The 22,212-nt window shown below is 40.1% G+C and overlaps 1 protein-coding gene and 2 pseudogenes across 1 annotated transcript; 2 read left to right on the forward strand and 1 right to left on the reverse strand.

Annotated features, from left to right (window-relative positions):
- The window catches only part of LOC146450389 (uncharacterized), a 286,459-nt pseudogene that overhangs the window by 211,872 nt on the left and 52,375 nt on the right, over nt 1-22,212 (forward strand).
- Nucleotides 11,465-15,295, forward strand: LOC146450406 (uncharacterized; annotated as a pseudogene).
- Nucleotides 15,296-21,614, reverse strand: LOC146450407 (uncharacterized). The gene is made up of 2 exons (XM_085100403.1): nt 21,196-21,614; nt 15,296-15,426 (listed from the first exon to the last, which is right to left on the reverse strand). Exons 1-2 carry the CDS (start codon nt 21,392-21,394, stop codon nt 15,296-15,298), a joined length of 330 nt encoding a protein of 109 aa, XP_084956529.1. The 5' UTR covers nt 21,395-21,614.

A 22,212-nucleotide genomic window follows, 5' to 3' on the forward strand; every position in this document is an offset into this window, starting at 1 on the left:
TTTCCATGGACTCAAACAGTTGTTTACAGTGCAAAATTATGAAAATGTAGAAAAGGATATGTTGCAAGCCAAAACAGTTTGATCGTTTGAGATACTTAGGAAAGGAAAACAAAATAAGGTATCGATTTTACTGTTTTCTGTTCTTTATCTAGGAAAAGTAAACCAAAAATATTGAATGGCCGAAACGTGCACGGACCGTCCTGACTGGGTGAAATCAGCTTGTGAGATTTGCGGATGCCAGTTCAATTATCTGACAAGGTGGTCAAGCACAAAAAGTGTTTTAGTAAACCGTCCAAATCTTTCGTTGGGGCAACTCTAGTGCAAAAAGACAACAATAAACTTAAAGGACCCTAGTCAGCCTCCGATATTTTCACGGGGGGTGACAACTCTACAAACGCTGTTTCGGGAGACAGCCAAAATTGTTCCGGGAATCTGGAGATTTTCCATTGATATTGCATGGTGAAGCAAAATCTTATTGCTTTGTGTTCCTGAAAGTATGTGTCATTATCCTTAGTAGTTTCACAGTGATTTCGTTCATTTCGATATGCTCTGAATAAAATATAATAGCCAAACTCTCGCATATAAACATATATAGGCGTGGCTGGCTAGGGCCCTTTAATGCATACCTCGTGAAATTTCTCAGGACTAACACGTTTCGGGACAACACTAGCAGTGTTCGAATAAGTGATGTTTACTCCGAAGTTGAGCTGATCTTAGCGCGCGCGTGATTCTTTCTTCGGCTACATTTCTGTGTAGACCATTATAGAGTTGCCACAAGTCGTCTTCTTATGCACCGAAAGAGTGACCAACAAGGCGACGGAGTCGTGAGCCGAGCGCCTGACTGGACTCCCACGAAAACGGACTTTGAGAAAGTCTAACCTATCCCATGTCGGCCGGTACAGAGCCAGTGCTAACCAATGACGAGATCCGCATGGGCTCTCTTAACATACTGCAATACTGACAAGGTGAGAAAAGCAGATCGTGGGATAGGCAAGTCGAAGTCCTTAGCTTTATTGCGACAACTTGAAACTGGTGTACTGAGTACACCTTAATTTTGTCATATACGCTGGCCTCCTCTGTAACTGATTTGCGAATGAATGGGGCAATGTAGTTTGGAAACAGTGCAATCCAAACGTAGCCTGGACCCACGCAGTCGTCATTTTAGGGGACATCGTATTACCTGCTCCCCTAAAAGCGACTGCGTGGGAGTATAACCCAAACGTGACTAGTATTTGTCTTTTTCGTCGCTGGTGTTTTGAACTTTGAACTAATCACTACATAAATCAATAAGTGAGCTTAGCAATCTTTTACATAGGTATACGCCGTGACCGCAGGCCTATTGCGGAAGCTACCGAGGCGACACCAAAAACAGTATGAGAAACTGCAAGCATTGGATCGAGCCCGAGGGGATTAGGGGGGGGGGGGGGGGGCTCTACTCATAGTACACGGTATGTGTTAAACGATAGTAAGAGTTAAGATTTAGGTGTGAAAGGCTTGTCCTTTTGCACAGTTCAGATTCAGAACATAAAATAACTTTATTATATTACATCAGGAGCTACATTTAGGCCTATAGACGCACTGAATTCATACTTGGCATCTACAGACGTCAGCCCTATTAGATCTCAGCTAAAACGCTCATTGGAAAATGCGAACGGACGAACTTTGATGGTGGTCAAGGGGTGGCTCCTGTCAGGTACATGCCAAGAAATAACACCAAATGAGACAAGCGCCCTGTCCCGCGCAATACATTCACCAGACACGCTGCGTCGCCAGCTCTCTAGTGATAAACATTCTGATGTCGCAGCACACCGTTGATGTGCTAAACGAACTTAAAGAGGAGTTTGCATTGACTGTGAAGCAAGCAAAGGCAAACATCTTTACATCGTCATGAGAGGCCCACATACCGGCACTCTATCAACCAAGATGCTGCAAGGGTTGACGTCCTAGAGCGACCTGAAGAGTTATCAGCAGGGGCACCCAACGACAGTTTTCTCTTAGATCCTTTGAAACGCTATTTAAATAAAAATAAATAAATAAATAAATAGGAACCACGGAGTGGCTCTTCTCTCCACTGTTTCCAGGTCGAATTGGAATTTGGTAATGTTGGTTTTTTAGGCTATCTGGAGTGCCTTTAAAGTTCTGTAGGTTCATTTTAGGCTGCGCTATAATATTTTTATCTGTTCGGTCATTCTAGGGAACTTCGGTCTTTTCGAAACTACTAGGGCATTTTTGTCCATTTCTCAAAAACGTTAGGTCTTATTTCCTTTCCGAAAATCTTAGCTGACCTTTTTTCCCCAAAACGACATTTTTATCAATCCCAAAACAATAGGCCTTAAATTTTCCATATCACGAAAGTTCGAGGTGAAAATTCCCCTCAGAAAATTGTAGGGGATTAAGGGCCTTCCGAACAGATAATTTACCGAAACCATCCGTTGGGTGCCCCTGTTATCAGTTTTGGTTGTCCGAAAACCAAAGTGCGCGATTCAGTAAACATGGTATATTCCTTCGCATGTCAGCATAGCTCAGAGCCTATCTAGAATGATAAAAGAAGCAGAGACCGATACAACGTAGAATTACGGTTTAAAGGTTACCATATTAAGGCTGGCCAAACCAGCCTTCTTCAGGTATAATGAAAATTTACATTGGGACATACGCTTACATATCTGCAGACAAATATTTGCGCAATAGCGGAACTACGTTAAACTAAATTGATTGACAGTATAAAATATGAAGCAAATGACAATAATAATAACAAAAAATAAAAAACGAAGAAATGTACTAGTTTTTTTTTTTCCTTTTATTATTTTTTTTATTTTTTTTTAGGATGCGCATGTCAGCAGTGAGGAGTGATTTTTTTCTGGCTGATAACATTGTTTTGTCCCATCCTCAAGAGAACAGTCAGGGATGAGACCGTAGTGACTTTTGCACGAAGGCGAAAACCAAGGCGTTAATAGTTAGTGGTTCTAACAAGAAAAGTGTTCCCCTAGGTTTCACCTCATTAAAATGCAGAGTATCATACTTTAGCAAGGCTTGCTTTGTGGCTCAGTCCTTTTGGTGTGTATAGATGATAAAAACATTCGACTATAAATCATCGGTCCTGTCCACACTTTGGTAAAGATTTCATTGTTTTTAATTTGTTTTTTTTGTTTTTGTTTTCAGCATGTCAGGACACGTTTCCCATGTGTTTTTCACCCAACATAGTCAAACCTAACGTCACGTGAATTAAAAAAAGCGTGACATTTTATTACGTGACTTATGCCATAAACAGAGTTGAATTGATTCACGAGCGCTTTCGCTTCAAGTAAATCCTGCGAACGGATCTCGAAGCGACAGCTCGAAACAAAAACATCGTTTCGAAATTCAAAGAAAATCCAACTCATCTCCATTTTAAACGATCTTCAAGTCGAAAAGAAGTGGTCCGATGGTTAGTCATTTGAGTTTATTGTCGCTCCATCGCAATAAGCGATGATAATTTCTCTTCTTGACTTCACACATCAAGATGGCTATATAATAATGAAAGGATACACACACAACCAAATATCTTATTTAGACAATGCCTTATTGCAGTTAGCAAAACATGACCTTTCACTGGTGGTTTAAAGGGGAATGCCGAGGTAAACTACATGAAATTTCAATAGTTTCTCTTCATACTGGTTGCAGTCATGTGCAGTTTGTTTACACGTTGATATTGCGATTTTCGTGCTTTTGAGACCGCTAATGCTCGGCGCTGGTATAAAGCCCGAAGCTATTTTTTAAACCTGGTTTTAGAGCGATACTTCCTCAATCTATAATTCTAAATTTGAAGGGTTTTAGTATTTTACCGGATCGCGAAATTTTCTATTAAAAAAGTGCGCCAAATTCAGAACTTGGAGGGAGCGAATTTTTGAGATTTTTTTGTGGCTCCTCATGACCAGGAAAATTCATCCACTGAAGTATTTTTGGACTCAGATACTTAATAAACACTTCAAAAGTAAATTTTCAAGAAGAAAACTGGGTTTTCTTTGATGCAAATTGAACAGAACGAAGTTTACGAGAAGGTGTGAACCATGTTTATTTCGGGTGTTTTTCAAACCACGAGGGGCCGTCACTGTTTTTTCTATTTTTTCCGGTTTAAAAAATATATTTCAGGAAAAAAATCCCACCACGTTTTTGAAACTAGTATGGAGTATCTCTGGACGGAATATGCAGGGTTTTGATTTTTTCATCATGTGCCACTTTTTTATGATTTCGCTCGGTCTTAGTAGACATTCCCTCTTAAGTCCTTTTTAATGAATAAAAAAAGGAAAAGGAGATAAGGTAGCAAATAGGCAGACAACAATCTAAAGAGAGAGAGAGAGAGAGAGAGAGAGAGAGAGAGAGAGAGAGAGAGAGAGAGAGAGAGAGAGAGAGAGAGAGAGAGAGAGAGAGAGAGAGAGAGAGAGAGAGACTCCCGATCTGGTCTATTACGGTGTCCTATTCAACAGGAGGTACAAGTTTTCATTCAGGGTTGATTATGACAAAGATGTGAGAGATGAGGACACTTTTGAATCATATTATTTACTATAATGCTATACCTGTATAAAAAACAGTGTAATGTGGAATATTGTTATGAGTGTAAATTTTTTGGTGGTTTAGAGTGTTTAAAGACATTTTTACCAGTTAATTTGTCCAATTTTCCATTACCATTACTTTGGATATATTCTTGTATGTATTTCTATTTTTGTTATACCTTGCCTGTGAAATACATTAACTGTCATGAGTGGAATTCCTGACTGTATTGTAGTATATTTTGTATGCATGTTAATATACTGATTTATACATGTTACATGTATGCTTATGGAAAAGTACACTTAAATCATATTTTAGTTTGGAGCCAAATGTAGCAATATTCAATTCGTCTAATTTTATATTCAGTTTTGTATTATATATATTCAACTATGTGTTTAATATTTAACCTGTATTCAACATCGAACATGCTTTTTAACATTCAACCCATTATTTAACATTCAAATCTCCAATTAATGTTCAACTATTGATTTAATATCCAACGATTCACTCAACTATTCATTTAACATTCAATTCTTTGTTCAACATTCAACTATTCATTTGACATTTAACTATTCATTCAATTCAACTTTCTTGAGCCCTCACTATCTTTGGTCAGTGTTAACATCAGTCCTCATGCATGACATACCTATTGAAAGCCTTCTGGATAGTCAAGTGCTCACTCCTTCCCGCGTTTAAGTCATCGAATTAGAATGGAGGAAAATCTACGTTTATTATCAAGCTGCTTGAACCAGGCAATCCAAGTAGTAAAGGAACTTGCTACAAATAGCGGTAGAAATGTTGTTGTTGGTACTTCTTTTGACACGGCTTTGACAAGCACAAATACAGCCATGACATCGGTGGGACAAGCTATCACTAGAGCTTGAGCAATGACGCACCAGTCTACTGCCAGAGGTTTGTACTCATGTTTATACAGTCGAGAACGTCTTTGAACCTCGTCGTCCACTTACACTGCCCCCGAAGAGAGCAAAAGTTGAAACAAAGAAGGTATTTGAAATAAATGTGATGGCATATTTCCAGCCTGGTAAATGAATGAGAATGATGTATTATTCCAGAGAGTGACACAGGCATACTCGGAAAAAAGAAATCCGAGTGCTCCTACCAGGAGTCGAACCTAAGACCTTCCGATTACTAGTTCGGATGCTCTACCACTGAGCTACAGGAGACTCGTGGGAGCTAAGGCCATTAAACTAGGTTCATGGGACAAATATCCTGCATACTGCTAGGATTTAAATGTTGAATGTGTGGTAAATGAAATAAATGTGATGGTATATTTCCAGCCTGGTAAATGAATGACGCACCAGTCTACTGCCAGAGGTTTGTACTCATGTTTATACAGTCGAGAACGTCTTTGAACCTCGTCGTCCACTTACACTGCCCCCGAAGAGAGCAAAAGTTGAAACAAAGAAGGTATTTGAAATAAATGTGATGGTATATTTCCAGCCTGGTAAATGAATGAGAATGATGTATTATTCCAGAGAGTGACACAGGCATACTCGGAAAAAAGAAATCCGAGTGCTCCTACCAGGAGTCGAACCTTAGACCTTCCGATTACTAGTTCGGATGCTCTACCACTGAGCTACAGGAGACTCGTGGGAGCTAAGGCCATTAAACTAGGTTCATGGGACAAATATCCTGCATACTGCTAGGATTTAAATGTTGAATGTGTGGTAAATGAAATAAATGTGATGGTATATTTCCAGCCTGGTAACTGAATGAGAATGATGTATTATTCCAGAAAGTGACACAGGCATACTCGGAAAAAAGAAACCAGAGTGCTCCTATCAGGAGTCGAACCTAAGACCTTCTGATTACTAGTTCAGATGCTCTACCACTGAGCTACAGGAGACTCATGGGAGCTAAAGAAGGTATTTGAATGTGTTGGTGAAGGTGGATGACGATAACGAAGAGGCTTACTCCAATAGCGTTCACTCGGATAGTTCGATGTTGAGGGTTGAAAGTACTGTATTAAGAGGCTTTATAACTCTTAGCACAGAAGGTAATGAACAGGCCTATTAGAAAGGTATTGTCTGATGCTATTCAGATGAAGTATCCAACCGTGGCAAGTAAGGACCTAGTCTTTCTAGAGGCAAACCGGAGAAGACTAACACAACCAGTGAACTGTCACATTATGATACAGTTGAGTTGTATTGAGAGAGCTGATCGAGAGGGAAAGTGACAACATCTATGAGTTTAATAATTTTCTAGTGTGTGAACTCAGGTAATTTAGTAAGCAGCACAAGATTTTGTACTAAACTTATAAAATTTTTGTGGGTTAATCTTCAGATTACTGAGTTAAAGGTACGAGGTAAATGTAACAGAAACATGACTGTTGACTTCCAGCAAGAAAAGATTGTGAGTCAGATGTGACATAAAAAGGATTGAATGTGAATGCAGAGCATCCTCAATAGCGCTGTGCACTATTACTGAAAATAGATTTTGTCACGGGAGATCAAAAGAGACCCCCCGCATAGACTCAGACAAACACTGGGATGTGATAGAGGAAAATGTATAAGAGAGTACTGCCATAGCAATACCAAAAAGCGAAAAACTTAGTGAAATCGCGCAGTTAGCGTCCAAGACGGACCGAAATGGTAAGCACCCAACACTGCTGTTGGGGTGGATGCAAAACAGATGCAAGGTATCCTGACAAGTGGCGGAAATCCCTCTAAGAGGTTGAGCAATCAGGGAAGACTTATTCATTCCATTTCTGAAACCAACACAAGATATCGCGCAGTGCAAGCGTTGGCTAGCTGCTTGTTCACAGGATTTCTTTACGGAGAAAAACATAACCAGGAACACATATATTTGTGCTCTTCACTGGCCCAGAGAGAAAGGTCCAAAAGCCGAATTTCCTGATTCACTGAAAGCAAATCTAACACTAGCGCAAACAAGTCGAGCAAGGGCTCTAAAGAGAAAGCCACCGAAATCAAGAGTGGAGCCAGTGGCAAAGAAAGGGAAGTTTTTCGTCGAGAACTTTGACAAGCAGTTAAGAAAAGACGATTGCGATCTGCTAGAATTTGTAGAATCTTGTTCGGTAATCGATGAATCGGTGGTTTGTTTAATCCATAAACAATGTGATGATCATGATGATGTGACGATGACACTCGAACCACTCATTTATGAGGATCACACAGGAAAGCTGGTTTCTAATCAAGGCTCTCATACTGTATATTCCAAATACCAATTGTCTGCCAAGGTCGAGACCATGATTTTAAAGAATGAAGTATTCACCATGAAACTTCAGGCTCCCAAAATAGTAAGTAAGTAGTCTGTCATAGGGGAACATCGTGCGAGATTCAGGTCTTATAAGTTTGGTTTGGTATGTCACAACTATGGCACACAACACTTTTGAAAGGGTAGGTGAATAGATGAAATTGTATGACATCAATTGGTCCAAATGCGTAGCATTTTCCAGTGGCAATGCATCAGTTATGATGGGTAAAGACAACAGCATCTACACAAGAATAGCTGATTCAAATCAAGATATATATTCTGTTGGTTGCGTGTCATTTATCTTGTTCGTGTGCTAAGAAAGCAGCAAAATTAATTGTCAGTAAACCTGGAACAGTTAGTTATTGATCTCTACTATCATTTTGACAAAAGTTCTAAGCGAAAAGAAATTTTCAAAACCTATCAAGAATCCTGTGATGTCGAGACAAGAAAGATCTTAGAACACAGCAGCACACGATTGTGAAATTTTTAATTCAGAAAACAGGGCCTTACATCAGGCATATTTAGAGCGGAAATTACCTTGTACCCATGTTGTAGGGCCAGGTGGAGCATTTTTTGAAGAATCTGTGCTTGTGCAGCATTATAGGGCAAAACACTCTGCGGATCACATTAAATGTTTAGTTGAAAGTAGCAAGCGGGCAAGTTAAGCAATAATTTAGAGTCAGGCATGGCAAAGAAACAAAGCAACAAGTACAACGGTTTGCCACTTTTCGTCTGGCCTAGGTTTGTAGCTTCTAGAATTGTACGTACCGTTAAACTTGGAGTATTTAAGTCCTCATTTCCACATGTTTAAAATATTTGCTATGCACGATTTGTCCCAAGTTTGTGTTTATATTTTTACAGTCTTTTTATATTCACTCAGGGCTATGAATGTTTTATGGTTTTCATACTTAAAATTGAAATTGTTTCTTGAGATCCAACGGAATGTGTCAAGTTAGCAGGAATAACGCTTTTGCACTTTGGACAACTGAGGGGTTATGGGGAAGGGAACCCGGAAGTCATCCAGGTTCAAACATGCATGGTCTATGCGTTCGCTTCAACCTATGGCACTCAAAAAGGATTGTCAACGAAAAGCCAAATTCCAGTTGTCATTACTGAGGCCATTTTCGTTAAAAGGGTTAGCAAGCTGTCTTGCTTTATAGTTTTAATTGTTTTATATTGCATTACAATACAACCCAGGCATATTTTATAGGCAACTATGATAAAAAAGTTAAAATCAGTAGCATTTCAAATTGATTAGAATTACCATCAAACAGACTATAAGTTCCCAGTAAAATCCAGTGGCTAAAATTGTGTGACATTAGCTGATTTGACTGTTACAAGTTACATGTTCACTAATATTTTCATTGCTTGCTATTGCATGGATGATTTTATTAATACAAATGAGGTCTGCTGCACTGAACTGATGTGTGGTTTTTGAACTTTTAATATTTTATTGAATTGAATAAAGTTCCCGTCCCCTCTCCCCCTGCCTCTCCCATTGAAATAAAAATAAGTCACATTTCACCTGTAATTGCAGTCGAGGTCTACTGTCACCGAAATGATATGTGGTTTTTGAACAAAATGTGTGTTTATTTAACTTTTGCTGTGGTGTTGTGGTTACTTTTATTTGTTATTATCATTTTTTTTTTGTTATTACGTTTAAGAATCATTGTCTGAGAAAACCAGGCAGAGGTGAAAGATGGGGGTGGGCCGATTTCCTTCAAACTTTCACCATTTCATGTCTGTCTGAAATGATAATGAATTATGCTATTTAGCAATTCTCTTGCTGATTTAGCAATTCTGTTGCTGTTGCGTTTCGTAGTTTGACCACCCCCCCACCCCCCCGTTTTGACCCTCACCAACCCTGATGTCATGCAAAATATATGCAGAATTTGAAGCTCAATAAAATATATTTCGCGACATTTCTGGGGACTCATATCGATAACTTGTATTGTTTACCATCTAAAAACCTTTGTTAAAGGAAAATATCCCGACTTAACATAAAACTTAATTTTTTTATAGAATTTTGCAATTTCCTTACGATTGCGAAAATGTCTTGGGCCAAATGTGAGGGAATTTCGAAACTGTTTTTCTCAGAGATGCTGCGTTCCTTTCCAAATATTTCATAATATTTTTTAAGCCAAACACCTGTTCTCCCAAAATCAGCAAACTCTAACTTGAGCCATTAAAATGCATTTGCATGAGCCACGCTCAAAGTGAAAGGTGACTCGGTATTTTTGCCATACAGTTCCACAGCGGGTTTGGATAAGCTCGATGAAACTATTTTAACTCTTCAAGGTAGAACTTCCCTGGAAGATTTAGTTAAGAAACGCTTTGGGCAGGAATAATATCAAATTGGTGTTAGCTCACACTTGATTTGATTAAGCGTGACAAGTCATGGTATTTGACAATTGTCAAACGTGATCACAAACAGAAGACATTTCTCACTTTTTTTTTTTACATTTGCATTTTAAACTTGGTAACAACAAGCATTTCCCTCAAACTATATTAAGTCTTGGAGTCAGTCTGTTGTTGATAATTGTTAATTAAAACAAACACAGCATCAAATACCTGTGAAACTTGCCACGGCAAGAGAAGCTTGATTACCGAACCTTTGGTATGTTCCTTACATAACAGACAATTGAAAGAACAACAAATCTTTCTTCTGTATAAATGCGTTGGGTTCCGCCATGGATCTGAAGTGCTCTATGTGGTCTGTGCATCCAGCTTGTGGCGCTGAAGGTGTTGGTTTGAAGATTTGTCCCTTGCTATCCTATACAGTCCTGTACATCCTCGTCAGTCTTGGTTGGGAAGAAAGCGTGGCGCGACGGGTTCAAAGATCTCCGAAACCGATTTGATTCTCAACAGAGCAGGAAAATTTGATGTCCCTGAAGAAGAGAAGAGAGGAATGACTGTTTGCCCCAGACATCGCAAGAACCTTACAACAGACTGGATCGGCCAAAAACAGACTATGCATTGCCACCCAAATAATAAGGGACAACGAAAGGGTAATACACAAACCCGATGGGTAAATAGCAAGATGTCACAAGGCATGAAAGTCTTGAAGCATTCTTGACTAGACTTATTAAATTTGTCTCAGTACTTTGATAATTTTCGAGAAGCAGGGTTTGATGACCTGGAGACAGCAGTCACACTATTGGAGGACGAACTAGAGCACACACAAGCAAGAGCTGCCTTTAAACTTTGAGAAGCTTCGCCAACCAACTACTTCTTCTCAGTCTTCTCACTCAAGTCATCCTCAGCTGGGAAAGCCAAGGATTTCACTGCAGGCAAAACTTACATTTCAAAGCGGTAGATTAACTGCAGAGTTCCCCAAAGAACCATCAGACCCAGAAGTACCCTGGAAGAGATTCATGATTCCCCAACCAAGATTTCCCACGCAGTATTTTTATCACAGTATTCTTCCACAAGTGTATGAGTCAGCCCAGCCACATCTACTGGCCCAGTTCAAAAGCTACTGGATTGAAGAAAGGAGAGACAGATGGAAGAGGAAACGGCTGCCGAATAGTTTGACAGTTTCAGTGACAAGAATAACCGACCTGTTGGAGAAAAATTTTATTACTTGAAGGAGAAGGTCATTCCAAAGCGGCACTTTTTCCCCTTTTGTCAATAGAAAGATAATGTAAACATTAGGTACCCACCAAAGTTTCAGCTTCCAAAGAGCTTTCTATCCTTATGAAATCTTTGCTAAGAGTAGCCCAAAAATCGTGCACGAGCGCCGCCATCTTGGAATATACTTAGCAGCCTGGCGATGCTTGTGTGACGTCATTGAGTTTAACATGAAGTTTCGCGGGAAGCTTGAACACTCGACTTGTAATTTTGCAGTCATGCCTTTTTGTTCAGCACCGTACTGTTCAAATAGGTCTCAAAGAGACGGCAAAAAAGGTATTTCGTTCCATCGTTTACCAGTAAAAAGAAAACACTTGGCAAAGCAATGGCTAATCAAGCTTGGCCAGGACAAAAAGTTCTTGCCAAAAGTAGAACACTTGTATGTTTATTCCGATCACTTCACTGAGGATTGTTTTGAAGTGGACCACCGACATAATCTCCTCGGTGGTAAAACTCGCAAAAAGGAAGAAAAAACCAGACGCAGTTCCAACCATTTTCAAGAAGTCTAGTTCCATTAAAAAGCAAGCTGCGAGCGAACGGAGACTAGCAAGTAAACGGAGAAAAGAGGTAAGTTATATTTCTTTCTTCAAATAAGCTTTATGTTCAAAATTGTTCTCTTCTTGTTTTATAAACGGCTAACATGAGGGCACGTTTTCCTTAATTGATTTCTTAAGCCAGCCACAGCTTATCAGAACCTGAAAAATAGTCCAGATGAACATTTTCTAGCCGCTTTGAATTTTACCGTTATTTGCTCACAAAGCACAGCATTCGAGAAGAGCTTGTCTCATAGGTGCCGCATTGTTTTTGTTGTTGTTTAAAGGCGACAGAAAGCCAAAATTTGCCAAGGTTTAGTAGACTACGTGTTACTCTTTCGCTTTCTTGATCATACATCGCTGGTTAACTGTTTATTTCAGGCAGTTGAGTCCATAATCGAGAAGTCGAGGGCAGAGGAAATGACTGAAGTGCCTGCAAGACCATATGAAGATAGCTGGGCTATAGTAGAACTACTTGAGGCTGGTCCTGATAGCCATTTTTTCGTGAATGTCGACCAAACAGGCATGATTGGCAACAACTGTGGAATCAAGGTTGATCCCGCAGCTGTTAAACATTGTGTTGATGTAGGGACAGAAACGGAACCTATCCTTGAGTCAATCATGAAGCATTTTGTTGATGTCAGGACACAAACGGACCCACCCAGAGAACTCATCATGGTCTCTGAAAACCCAGTGGTTCAAACCATTATGACACCCGAGGAAAAGCGTAAGAAAGTTGCAATGGACCACACATATGGCAAAACAAAGCTGGATTGTGCCCCTGAGAATGTTTTAACAAAGCCTGACCCTGAAATTAGTCCACTTGATGATGACCCGGAGATGCCTGATCTGTCTGACGAGGAATGGTACGATGACATAGGTGACACAGGGTCAATCTGCAGCTCAAACGCCTCAGACGAAGAATGGCTTCCTGATTCTGAAGGGGAGGATTCCGACGATGAAAACAAAGAATATTCTGAGGATCCAAGTAGCAATTGGCTTGAAGACAACGAGCAATCGAGCAACGAGAGAAGGTCAATTGTGTTTGACAGCTGTTTGAAACAGTTGTTTCAGATTTGCAGAAATTGTGGTGATGTTCTGAAAAAAGCTTATCTAAAGGAGAGAGGAAGCCTAATTTGTGTTACTACCGTGTGCATAGCTGGTCACACCGAGCTTTGGTTTTCTCAACCGTTTACGAAGGGAACGGCAACGGGAAACCTTATTTGCGCTGGCGGAATTCTTTTCACAGGAAATCACTTTTCGAGAGCAAGTGCGCTTATGAGTGCGTGTAACATCAGGTTCTTTAAGAAAGGAAGAAGTATCTTTGGCCAGTGGTCAACAATGGTTACCTTACCCAGCAGAACGAAATTCTGCCGTCATTTAGGGGACACCCTCTTGCGCTTGCCAGGGACAGACTATGTAACAGTCCAGAGCACAACGCAAAGTATGGAACTTACAGCTTGATAGAGGTGACTACCGAAAAGATTGTCGATTTTTTCCTTGTGCAAGTATCAGAAGTTGCCAACTCTAATTGCATGGAGACGGAGGGACTGAAGAGGTGCCTTGACAAGTTAGAACCGGATGGGCAACTCATTGACATGTTAGCTACAGACAGGTAATAAACGTTTACCGGGTACAGGTACCTTATCCAGGTAAAAGGACTCTGCAATAATTAGTAGGAGGGAGGGGGATGTTTGAGAAATGCGAACGAGATGGTGAAAAGCATGGCTTTACCCCCTTAACCCAGACAAAAAATTTAAATACCAACCGCCCCGCATACCAAAACTAGATGAGACTACACACAAACCCGCGTCTCGTGGTCTTACAATTCCTCACTTCATATTGAGACAACTACCTTGTTTACTTACAATGCCTCGTACTGTTCCAACAATTAATTTGCATGACATTTTCATTGGGTTTGAACAATACTTCAAAGCCACTCTCCATTTCCACCAATTATGCATGTCTCAGAATCTGTTCAGCTAGCTCTTGCTTACTTCCGCCGACGTTTAGACCCTGTTGTTTTAAATACAGTCTAAGCTGCTTACTTGTCACGGCTTGAGTACCTTTAGATCTGTCCAGCAAATATCTCGTCAATATTGCAATGTGAGTTTTACCCCATGTATCGTTTGACACTAGTAGAAGACAACTTCCCTTGTACAAACAATTGAAGATTGTGTTAATTTGTTTTATTCATATTTAGAAGTACAGGCTTACCAGTTAAAATCGCCGCGTCTGAGAAAATGGTTTCCCTCCGAACCCATGCGTCGTGTCTCCTCGTTGGCCGCTTTTTTAGACGATTTCGACTATTTCGGAGAGAAGTGATAACCTGCTAATTTGGGTAACAAATCGCCATTTGAGATTAAGTAGAGATTACATAAGAGGACATTCGTACTGGCTCGTAAACTCTTGTACATTGCGTTCGATTACACAGTACACAGTGATAAGTACGCAAATTTAATTGACATCGGTATTTCGGTGAATGAACATTCCTTTTTTATTTAATATGAAGGCACGTCCAAGTTGCTGCTATGACGAGAAATGACAAGACCAACATCAAACACAGATTCAACCCATGGCATTTGGCAAAGTCCGTCCGCAAAGATCTTGTTGCGGCTTCTAAGAAAAAAGAGTGCTCGGACCTTGTGCCGTGGATAGCATCTGTTGTTAATCACCTTTCGTGGTGCGCAGCTTCGTCGGACAGGGATCAGCTACTTTGTCAGGAGAAATGGAAGTCAGTTGTGTATCACGTGGCCGGCATTCATGAATGGCCGGAATTTCTGTCGTTCTCTGCGTGCAAGCACGAAGAACTGACAAGCGAGCAGAGGAGAAACAAGGTAAGGCTTCCAATTGGATCTCCTGCCCACAGTGCCTTGAAGGAAGTGGTATGGAAAGCAAAACTCCTCAAGGATGTCTGTCTCCTAGCGGATTTTATTCAAACCGGATGTTTGGAAGTATTCCATGGCTCCATGGCTAAGAAGTATGTACAGAAGAATCAACACTATTCTTACAATGGCATGAAGAGCAGAACGCAGCTTGGTATAATTGATCACAACTGCAATGTAGGTAGAAAAGTGGCAACCACCATGTCAGGAGAACAGCGCTACAATTGCGTCTATCCACAGCTACAGAAGCATTGGGTTGCCAACCCGTATACGAAGAAAAGTCGTTCCAGTTTGTCCACGATCTTCTGCACGACACAATTTCATTGAAGCTGGGTGTCATTAATGTTCCCCAACTGGAAAGGCCAGCCCTACCGCAAAACATTGCACCAACTCCTCGTGGTAGCAAAGAAGACTTAATTGCAAGGCAGGTGTCAAGGTTCCATTAAGATACGCCTGAATGCTTTCAACTTACCATAAATGTTCGAATTACCGGTTTTGCATAGGAGAAGGGACAGGTGACCTATTTACATAATGAAAACCTACAATGGCAGTTCTTAGAACTGCTCTGTCAAGGCAAACAACAGAGAACTCATTGTGCTCTGTAATGCAACGTATCCCTGTTTACACAAGAAAAAGAAAAATATTAAGATTTGGGCCAATTAATATCTAGACAATCACTGGAACACTTTTGAATGGTCTCGGTCCTGGGGGAGAGCCAAGATGGACGGCAGCGTTTTTGAGTAGTCCGTCCTGTGTAGCTCTCCGCTTCGTAATAAATGGCTGAAAAGGTAAGCGAATGCGACGAAAGTCCGCCCATCACTGGAGGGAAGAGAGTTGAAAGGCCTAGTAGCAGCAGCTCGCCCGAAATTCCTCCAAATAAGACTGCAAAGACTACAGAGCACATGGTCGAGCATGTCAATCTGTCGAGTATCTGGATCGCACTGAACAAAATACAACAGAACACTGACGAGCTTCTTAAAGAGAACAGAGCTTTGCGCAAGCAACACGAAGAACTGCAGAAGTCGCTAGAGTTCCACATTGACAAACTGGAAAAATTAGAGGCGGAGAATAACAAGCTGAAACAAGATGTGAGCTCGCTCAAGAAAGAAGTTCGCAAAGCAGAAGATGAAGTTGCCGACTTAAACGACGATCTAGATGGTCTAAAAAGCGATCTGGACACCGCTATATGCCAAATAGACGATTTTGAACAATACACTAGAAAACATAATCTCGAAATTCACGGCATTCCTGAGTCTTCAGAAGAAAATCTGTCTGACAAGATCATCAAGCTTGGAAAGGTTCTCAATGTACATATTGTCAACAACGACATCGACATCTGTCATAGAATGGCTACGAGAAGATCTAACGGCGGTACAAGACCAATCATTGTACGATTCAGATCATACAGAGCCAAAAATGAACTCTATAAATCCAAGAAGCACCTGAAGTCAGTAAGTTTAAACAACTATTTTCATAATGCAGGAGCTGTTTATATTAATGAGAACTTAACTAACTATAGGCGTGAACTGTTCGCTAAAGTAAGAAAAGCTAAAAAGATCAACAACTGGCATAGCGCCTGGACCATTGACGGCAAAATTTTCGTCAGGAAGTCCCAAAGCGATCAAGTACATAGAGTATATGAAGTCGAAGATTTGGACAATATTCGTTAGGTTATAATCAAATATTTTTCTTTCCCACCCTCTCCCACATGTAACATAACATTATTCAAACGTTCCCTTTCAAAACCCTCGCTTCCCTTTCGCTTCATCAATTAATTATTTAAATTTTGGCGGAGAGTTTTGTAGAAGGGTTTTGTCTCTTTTCAACATGCCTTTAAAAAATGGCACTTATTCCCTTCTAGACAATAAGCTGCTTCGCAGTTTAATTAGTGTTTCTATTATGTTAAGTGTTAGTTGCCATAGTACACTTGTTGTACTCATCGTGATTTGTACCCGCCTTACTCAACGTATTGTAAATTGTTGTCAGCGCATACACCATCTGCACAAAACATTTCCATCGCAAGGCTAAACGCTATCGAACGTTGCAAGCTGTGGTTCATGAATTGCGTTAGAAAGAAATTCATAAATCTAGTGTGTATATGACCTTAAATGCAGTTTCTCTTAATGCAAGAGGCCTCAACAAATCTATCAAAAGAAGAAAACTTTTCCGGTGGCTTCATATTAGAAAATTTGATGTAATTTTTCTGCAAGAGACGTACAGCGATGCTAGCTTGGAAAATTTTTGGCGAGCAGAATGGGGAGGTGACATTTTCTTTGCGCACGGCTCAAAACACAGTAGAGGTGTTATGATTCTTTTCAGTCCCTCGCTCAGCAAAGAGGTGACGAATGTTACTGCAGATAAAAACGGCAGATTTATTATTGTAAACACCACCGTCAACGAAGACGAATTGTGCCTCGTTAATATTTATGCCCCAAATGACCAAAACCAGCAAATTTCATTTTTTCAGAAGATAACCGATTCTATTCGTGGCCAGCAAACTGACAAAATTCTTATTGGTGGAGATTTTAACTGCCCACTGTCCGCTCCCGATAAATTTGGAGGTGAAGACATTCAATTCAAAAAAAGTGTAATACATTCGATCGACGAACTCCGTTGCAACTATGACCTAGTTGATCCCTGGCGAGAACGACATCCACATGATACACAGTTTACGTGGAGAAATAGCTCCGGGAAAATCAAATGTAGACTGGATTTCTGGCTCATCTCGAAGCATTTATTATGCCGCGTTTCGAAAACCGACATTTTCGCCTATCATGATTCAGATCACTCCCCTGTCACCATCTCGATCAAGCCTGAAGACAAACAAGAAGAAAGAGGCCCAGGCTACTGGAAATTTAATAATTCACTCTTAGAAAATGAAGATTTCCTCACAAAAATAAGCTTCATCATCAAACACGCCACCCAAAAACACAAGGATGTTGCTGATAAAAGGTTATTTTGGAAAATGTTGAAAATGGAGATCCGGATATTTGCAATTCGTTTTGCGAAAAAGAAAGCCAACGCTGAAAGAAGCACGGAATTGAACCTCCTCCAAAAGCTAGCGAAAATCAGCTCACGTATCGACGAAACCCCAGAAAATAGCTCCCTTGTAAACAAGGCTAGAAAACTCAAGATCGAATTAGATGAAATTGCCGTGCAAAAAACTAAAGGGTCTATTATCCGGAGTAGGGCTAGATGGTATGAATTAGGAGAAAAATGCAACAAATACTTTTTTAACTTAGAAAAAAGAAGTTATGTAAAGAAACATATAACAAAGCTGAGGACACCTGACGGTAGCACTGTAGAGGATCCAAAAACTATATTAACCGCCATGAAAAATTTTTACAATCAGCTTTACACCTCTCAAAACCAGCTTTCAGCTGAACGCTTTTCTACCTTTTTCGATTGTGAATCCTTACCAAAACTCGACAGCACAAAGCAAGACCTTTGCGAAGGTCTGATAACCGCAGAGGAATGCCTTGCCGCGTTGAAAACGTTTCAACCTAACAAGACTCCTGGCACAGATGGGTTAACAGCAGAATTTTACCTTCGTTTCTGGCCCGATGTTTCTGGTCCTTTGATAGACTGCTTCAATCACAGTGCCTCACTAGGAGAACTTTCTATCTCTCAGAGTCAAGGAATCATCTCCCTGATCCCAAAAAAGAATAAAGATCCTCTTCTGTTAAAAAATTGGCGCCCTATTTCTCTTCTAAACACAGACTACAAATTAGCAACCAAATGTATTGCGAAACGTTTAGAGAAAGTACTTCCGTACTTGATAAACGGTGATCAAACTGGGTACATCAAAGGTAGATTTATTGGTGAAAATATTCGCTTAATTTCGGATATAATTGAACAATATGAAAACAAGGACGGAATGATACTTTTCCTTGACTTTGAAAAGGCCTTTGATTCTTTAGAATGGGACTTTCTCTTTAAAGTGCTTAACACTATGAATTTCGGTCCAAGTTTCCTCTGGATCAAAACGTTTTACACCAACATTTCTAACTGTGTTGTAAATAATGGCTACTCGTCGGAATTTTTTTCTCTCCAAAGGGGTGTTAGACAGGGTTGTCCTCTTTCAGGTTTACTCTTTGTTCTAGCTGTGGAGCCACTCGCCCACCAAATAAGAATCGATGAATCAATCAAAGGACTTGAAAACGGAAATAAGATCACTAAACTCAGTATGTACGCTGACGACACCACCGCTTTCATTCGCGACGATTCATCCGCGGTGTCCCTCCTAACTCTTCCCGATCAGTTCGGTGACCTTTCCGGCTTGAAAATCAATAAGTCTAAAACCGAGGGTCTTTGGCTTGGTCCTTTGAAAAGCCGACTAGGCAAAGAAGAACCTTTTGGCATTTCATGGCCGAAGCAATACGTCATTGCGCTTGGAATCGCTTTCCCTTATCATGTTCAGGTTGGGAATAAAATCAATTTCGACGAGAGGCTTGCCAAACTCAAAAAAGTTCTAAATACTTGGTCAAGTAGACATTTAACGATCTTAGGCAGAATTGCCATCGTCAAAAACTTAGCTCTCGCCAAACTTGTTTATAGTTGTTCCATATTAAATGTTCCCAAAGAATTTGTAAAAGAAGTCAACAGCAATATCTTCTCTTTTATTTGGAAATTTAAGCCAGATAAAGTCAAAAGAAAAACTCTGACCGGCCCAATAAGCCACGGCGGTCTTAATATGCTCAATTTTGCTGACGTTGTTAAATCGCTCAAGACTTCGTGGGTTAATCGTTACTGTCTAGCAAATGACCGCCATTGGTGTGCCCTCCTTGATTCGCTTTTAGGTAAGGTCGGTGGAACTCTCTTATTTCAATGTAACTACGATCTTAAATTACTCGACTTCAAAAATCTCTGTTTTTTATAAAGACGTTTTAGCTGTATGGCAAGAGCTCAATTTCAAAGATCCACGTAACGCAAATGAATACAAACAAGAAATCATTTGGAACAATCGGTTTATAAAGATAAACGGAAAATCGTTTTATTATAGATCATGGGCTAATAAAGGCATTTTGAAAATAAGCGACCTCCTAAACATCCATGGCCAGTTCCTTTCGTTCGAAAACTTCAAATGCAAATATAGCGTTCGCTCTACTTTTCTCGATTATGCTGGTGTTCTTGCGGCAATCCCTAAAATTTGGAAAAGCGAAATCGTAGGTAATTTCACTAAGAGCGAGAACGAACCAGTTCCATCCCTTGACATCTCCTCTACAAAAAAAGCCCGTGTGATGCTTGCAGAAAGATCCTTTTCTCCCACCATCGTTGAAATCAATCTTAGAAAACAAGGGTTGAATGTAAAGGCAGTATACGAGCTTCCTTTTAAAGTCACAGTCGAAAACAAACTGAGGAGCTTCCAATTCAAACTAATTCATAACATCATACCCACTAATCACTCTCTTTACAAAATGAATATAAAGGCTTCTCCAGAATGTGAACGCTGCCTCTTTCCGAACGAAACGCTTATTCACATGCTTTGCGAATGCCCCGACGTTAAAATCTTTTGGAAAGACATAATGTGGTGGAATGCTAAGCGCTCTGACAACATTAGTCCTAGGAATACTGAAATCCTGTACGGTTACAAACCTGAAACGACCACCTTCTACGCGTTAAACCATTATCTTCTTATTGCTAAATATCATGTTTTTCTTGCAAGAAACCAGTCTGAGACTCCAAATTTAAAGGTCTTTCTTGCCTTACTAGACAGCAAGATCAAATGTGAAAGGCAAATAGCCATTAGAAATTCTAATTATGAAAAATATAGAGCTAAGTGGACCACTCTCAGCAACTACGATGCGTGAAGCACTTTAAGTATGAAAGTTGAATAAGGGGAATCTTTTATTATCTCTTGTATGTGTGGGTGGGGTGCGTGTGTGTGTATGTGTGTGTGTGTTGTGTTAGCATCGTATGTAGCATGACGTAGCACGGGTATTTATTTCATAATTAGTTAAAAAGAATACAAGCAATGTGAGTACAATTTCTGTAAGTAGGTCAAGCAATGTAATGTAGTAATAGTAGTGTAACTCAAATAGTCATGTAACGTAGTATTGTTTGTATGTGTCGTTGCTATGAATAAAAAAAAAAAACAAACAAAAAAACACTTTTGAATGGAAGACCGCCCTGTTCATAGTTACACCCCCACTGTCATAGCACTGCTTCACAGCTAGCTGCTAGGGATTTTAAGTGTTAAGTTTTCTCAGTAAATTTGGTTTTGTATTAACGAAAGCAACAAAATAAATGAAGACGTCTAAGCATCAAGTGACAAGACTACATTATTTCCCAAAAAAATGTAATATTCAGTGAAGATTACAAAACCAAAAAATAGAAAATAGAACAAGAAATCGTCGTATCCTGAAAAATACTGGTTAGCAAAGTACCTTCAAGCTTGTTTTCCGACTCCGGTTCTTCTACAAAACAAACGCACTCTCTTGCGGTCTCCCACACTTTGCATCTCCCGCACAAGCACCAATTCAAGTTCAACAGTCTTTTTACTCCGTCGTTCTCCTTATCATAGCCTTTGTTTCCTTCGTCAACGTCGCCTACACGCTCGGCCTCGAAACGATACGGCTCAGCCATTTTCGTTGAACTCAATGACAACACGCAAGCATCGCCAGGCTGCTAAGTATATTCCAAGATGGCGGTGCTCGTGCACGATTTTTGGGCTACTTTGAGCAAGGATTTCATAAGGATAGAAAGCTCTTTGGAAGTTAAAACTTCGGTGAGTACCTAAAGTTTACATTATCTTTCTTTTGACAAAAGGGAAAAAAGTGCCGTTTTGGAATGACCTTCTCCTTTGAGTAAGGTCATTGCCAGTTCCTTTCAGGCTGCAGGATGTTCCAACCTGTGTGCCTGCCAAGAAAGAAGTTGAGCAAAGAATCAAACAAGCGGAATTAATCGAGGCAAAGTTACAGCAGCAGAAAGAAAACCTGTTTGAGCCATCGTCTACAAAGCTAAAATCATGGGCCAAAGAGCAGTTTTCTTACATTCAAGAAACATTATCAGCCACTATCGGTCTCAAAAGCCAATTAGAAGCTGTCTGAGAAGACGTCCAACAAACTCAAAGAACTTGCAAAAAGGCACAAGTTCAGCCTTCCCAGTGCAGAAAGAAGACGGAAACATAAACGTGCCCACCATAATGCTGAAAAGGCCAAGAAAAGTAAAATGAAAGCACAAAATAAAGAAGGCAAGATGTACTCAGCAAGCTCTGTTGCAGCAAAGAAGTTATGATGGAAGTTGCAGATGTAAATGATGGAGGTGATATCAATTTGAAGAAGGCATTGGAAGTTGGGGAAGCTAATTTACCTTTCCTTACCACACTTAAGCCTCGCCCCCACTACAATGCCCTCTTGTTTCTGCACAAGAATGTTTTTTTTTTCGCTCCAAGCTTGACAGTG

This window comes from Pavona decussata, unplaced genomic scaffold (assembly GCF_977016875.1).
Source record: "Pavona decussata unplaced genomic scaffold, jaPavDecu1.1 SCAFFOLD_468, whole genome shotgun sequence".
NCBI lineage: Eukaryota > Metazoa > Cnidaria > Anthozoa > Scleractinia > Agariciidae > Pavona > Pavona decussata.

Coding starts and splice junctions, on each gene's coding strand:
- LOC146450407 (XM_085100403.1), bottom strand. CDS start 21,394: ATGGCTGAGCCGTATCGTTTCGAGGCCGAGCGTGTAGGCGACGTTGAC. Junction 15,427..21,195: donor GTCGGAAAACAAGCTTGAAG/GTACTTTGCTAA, acceptor TTGTGTAAACAG/GGATACGTTGCATTACAGAG.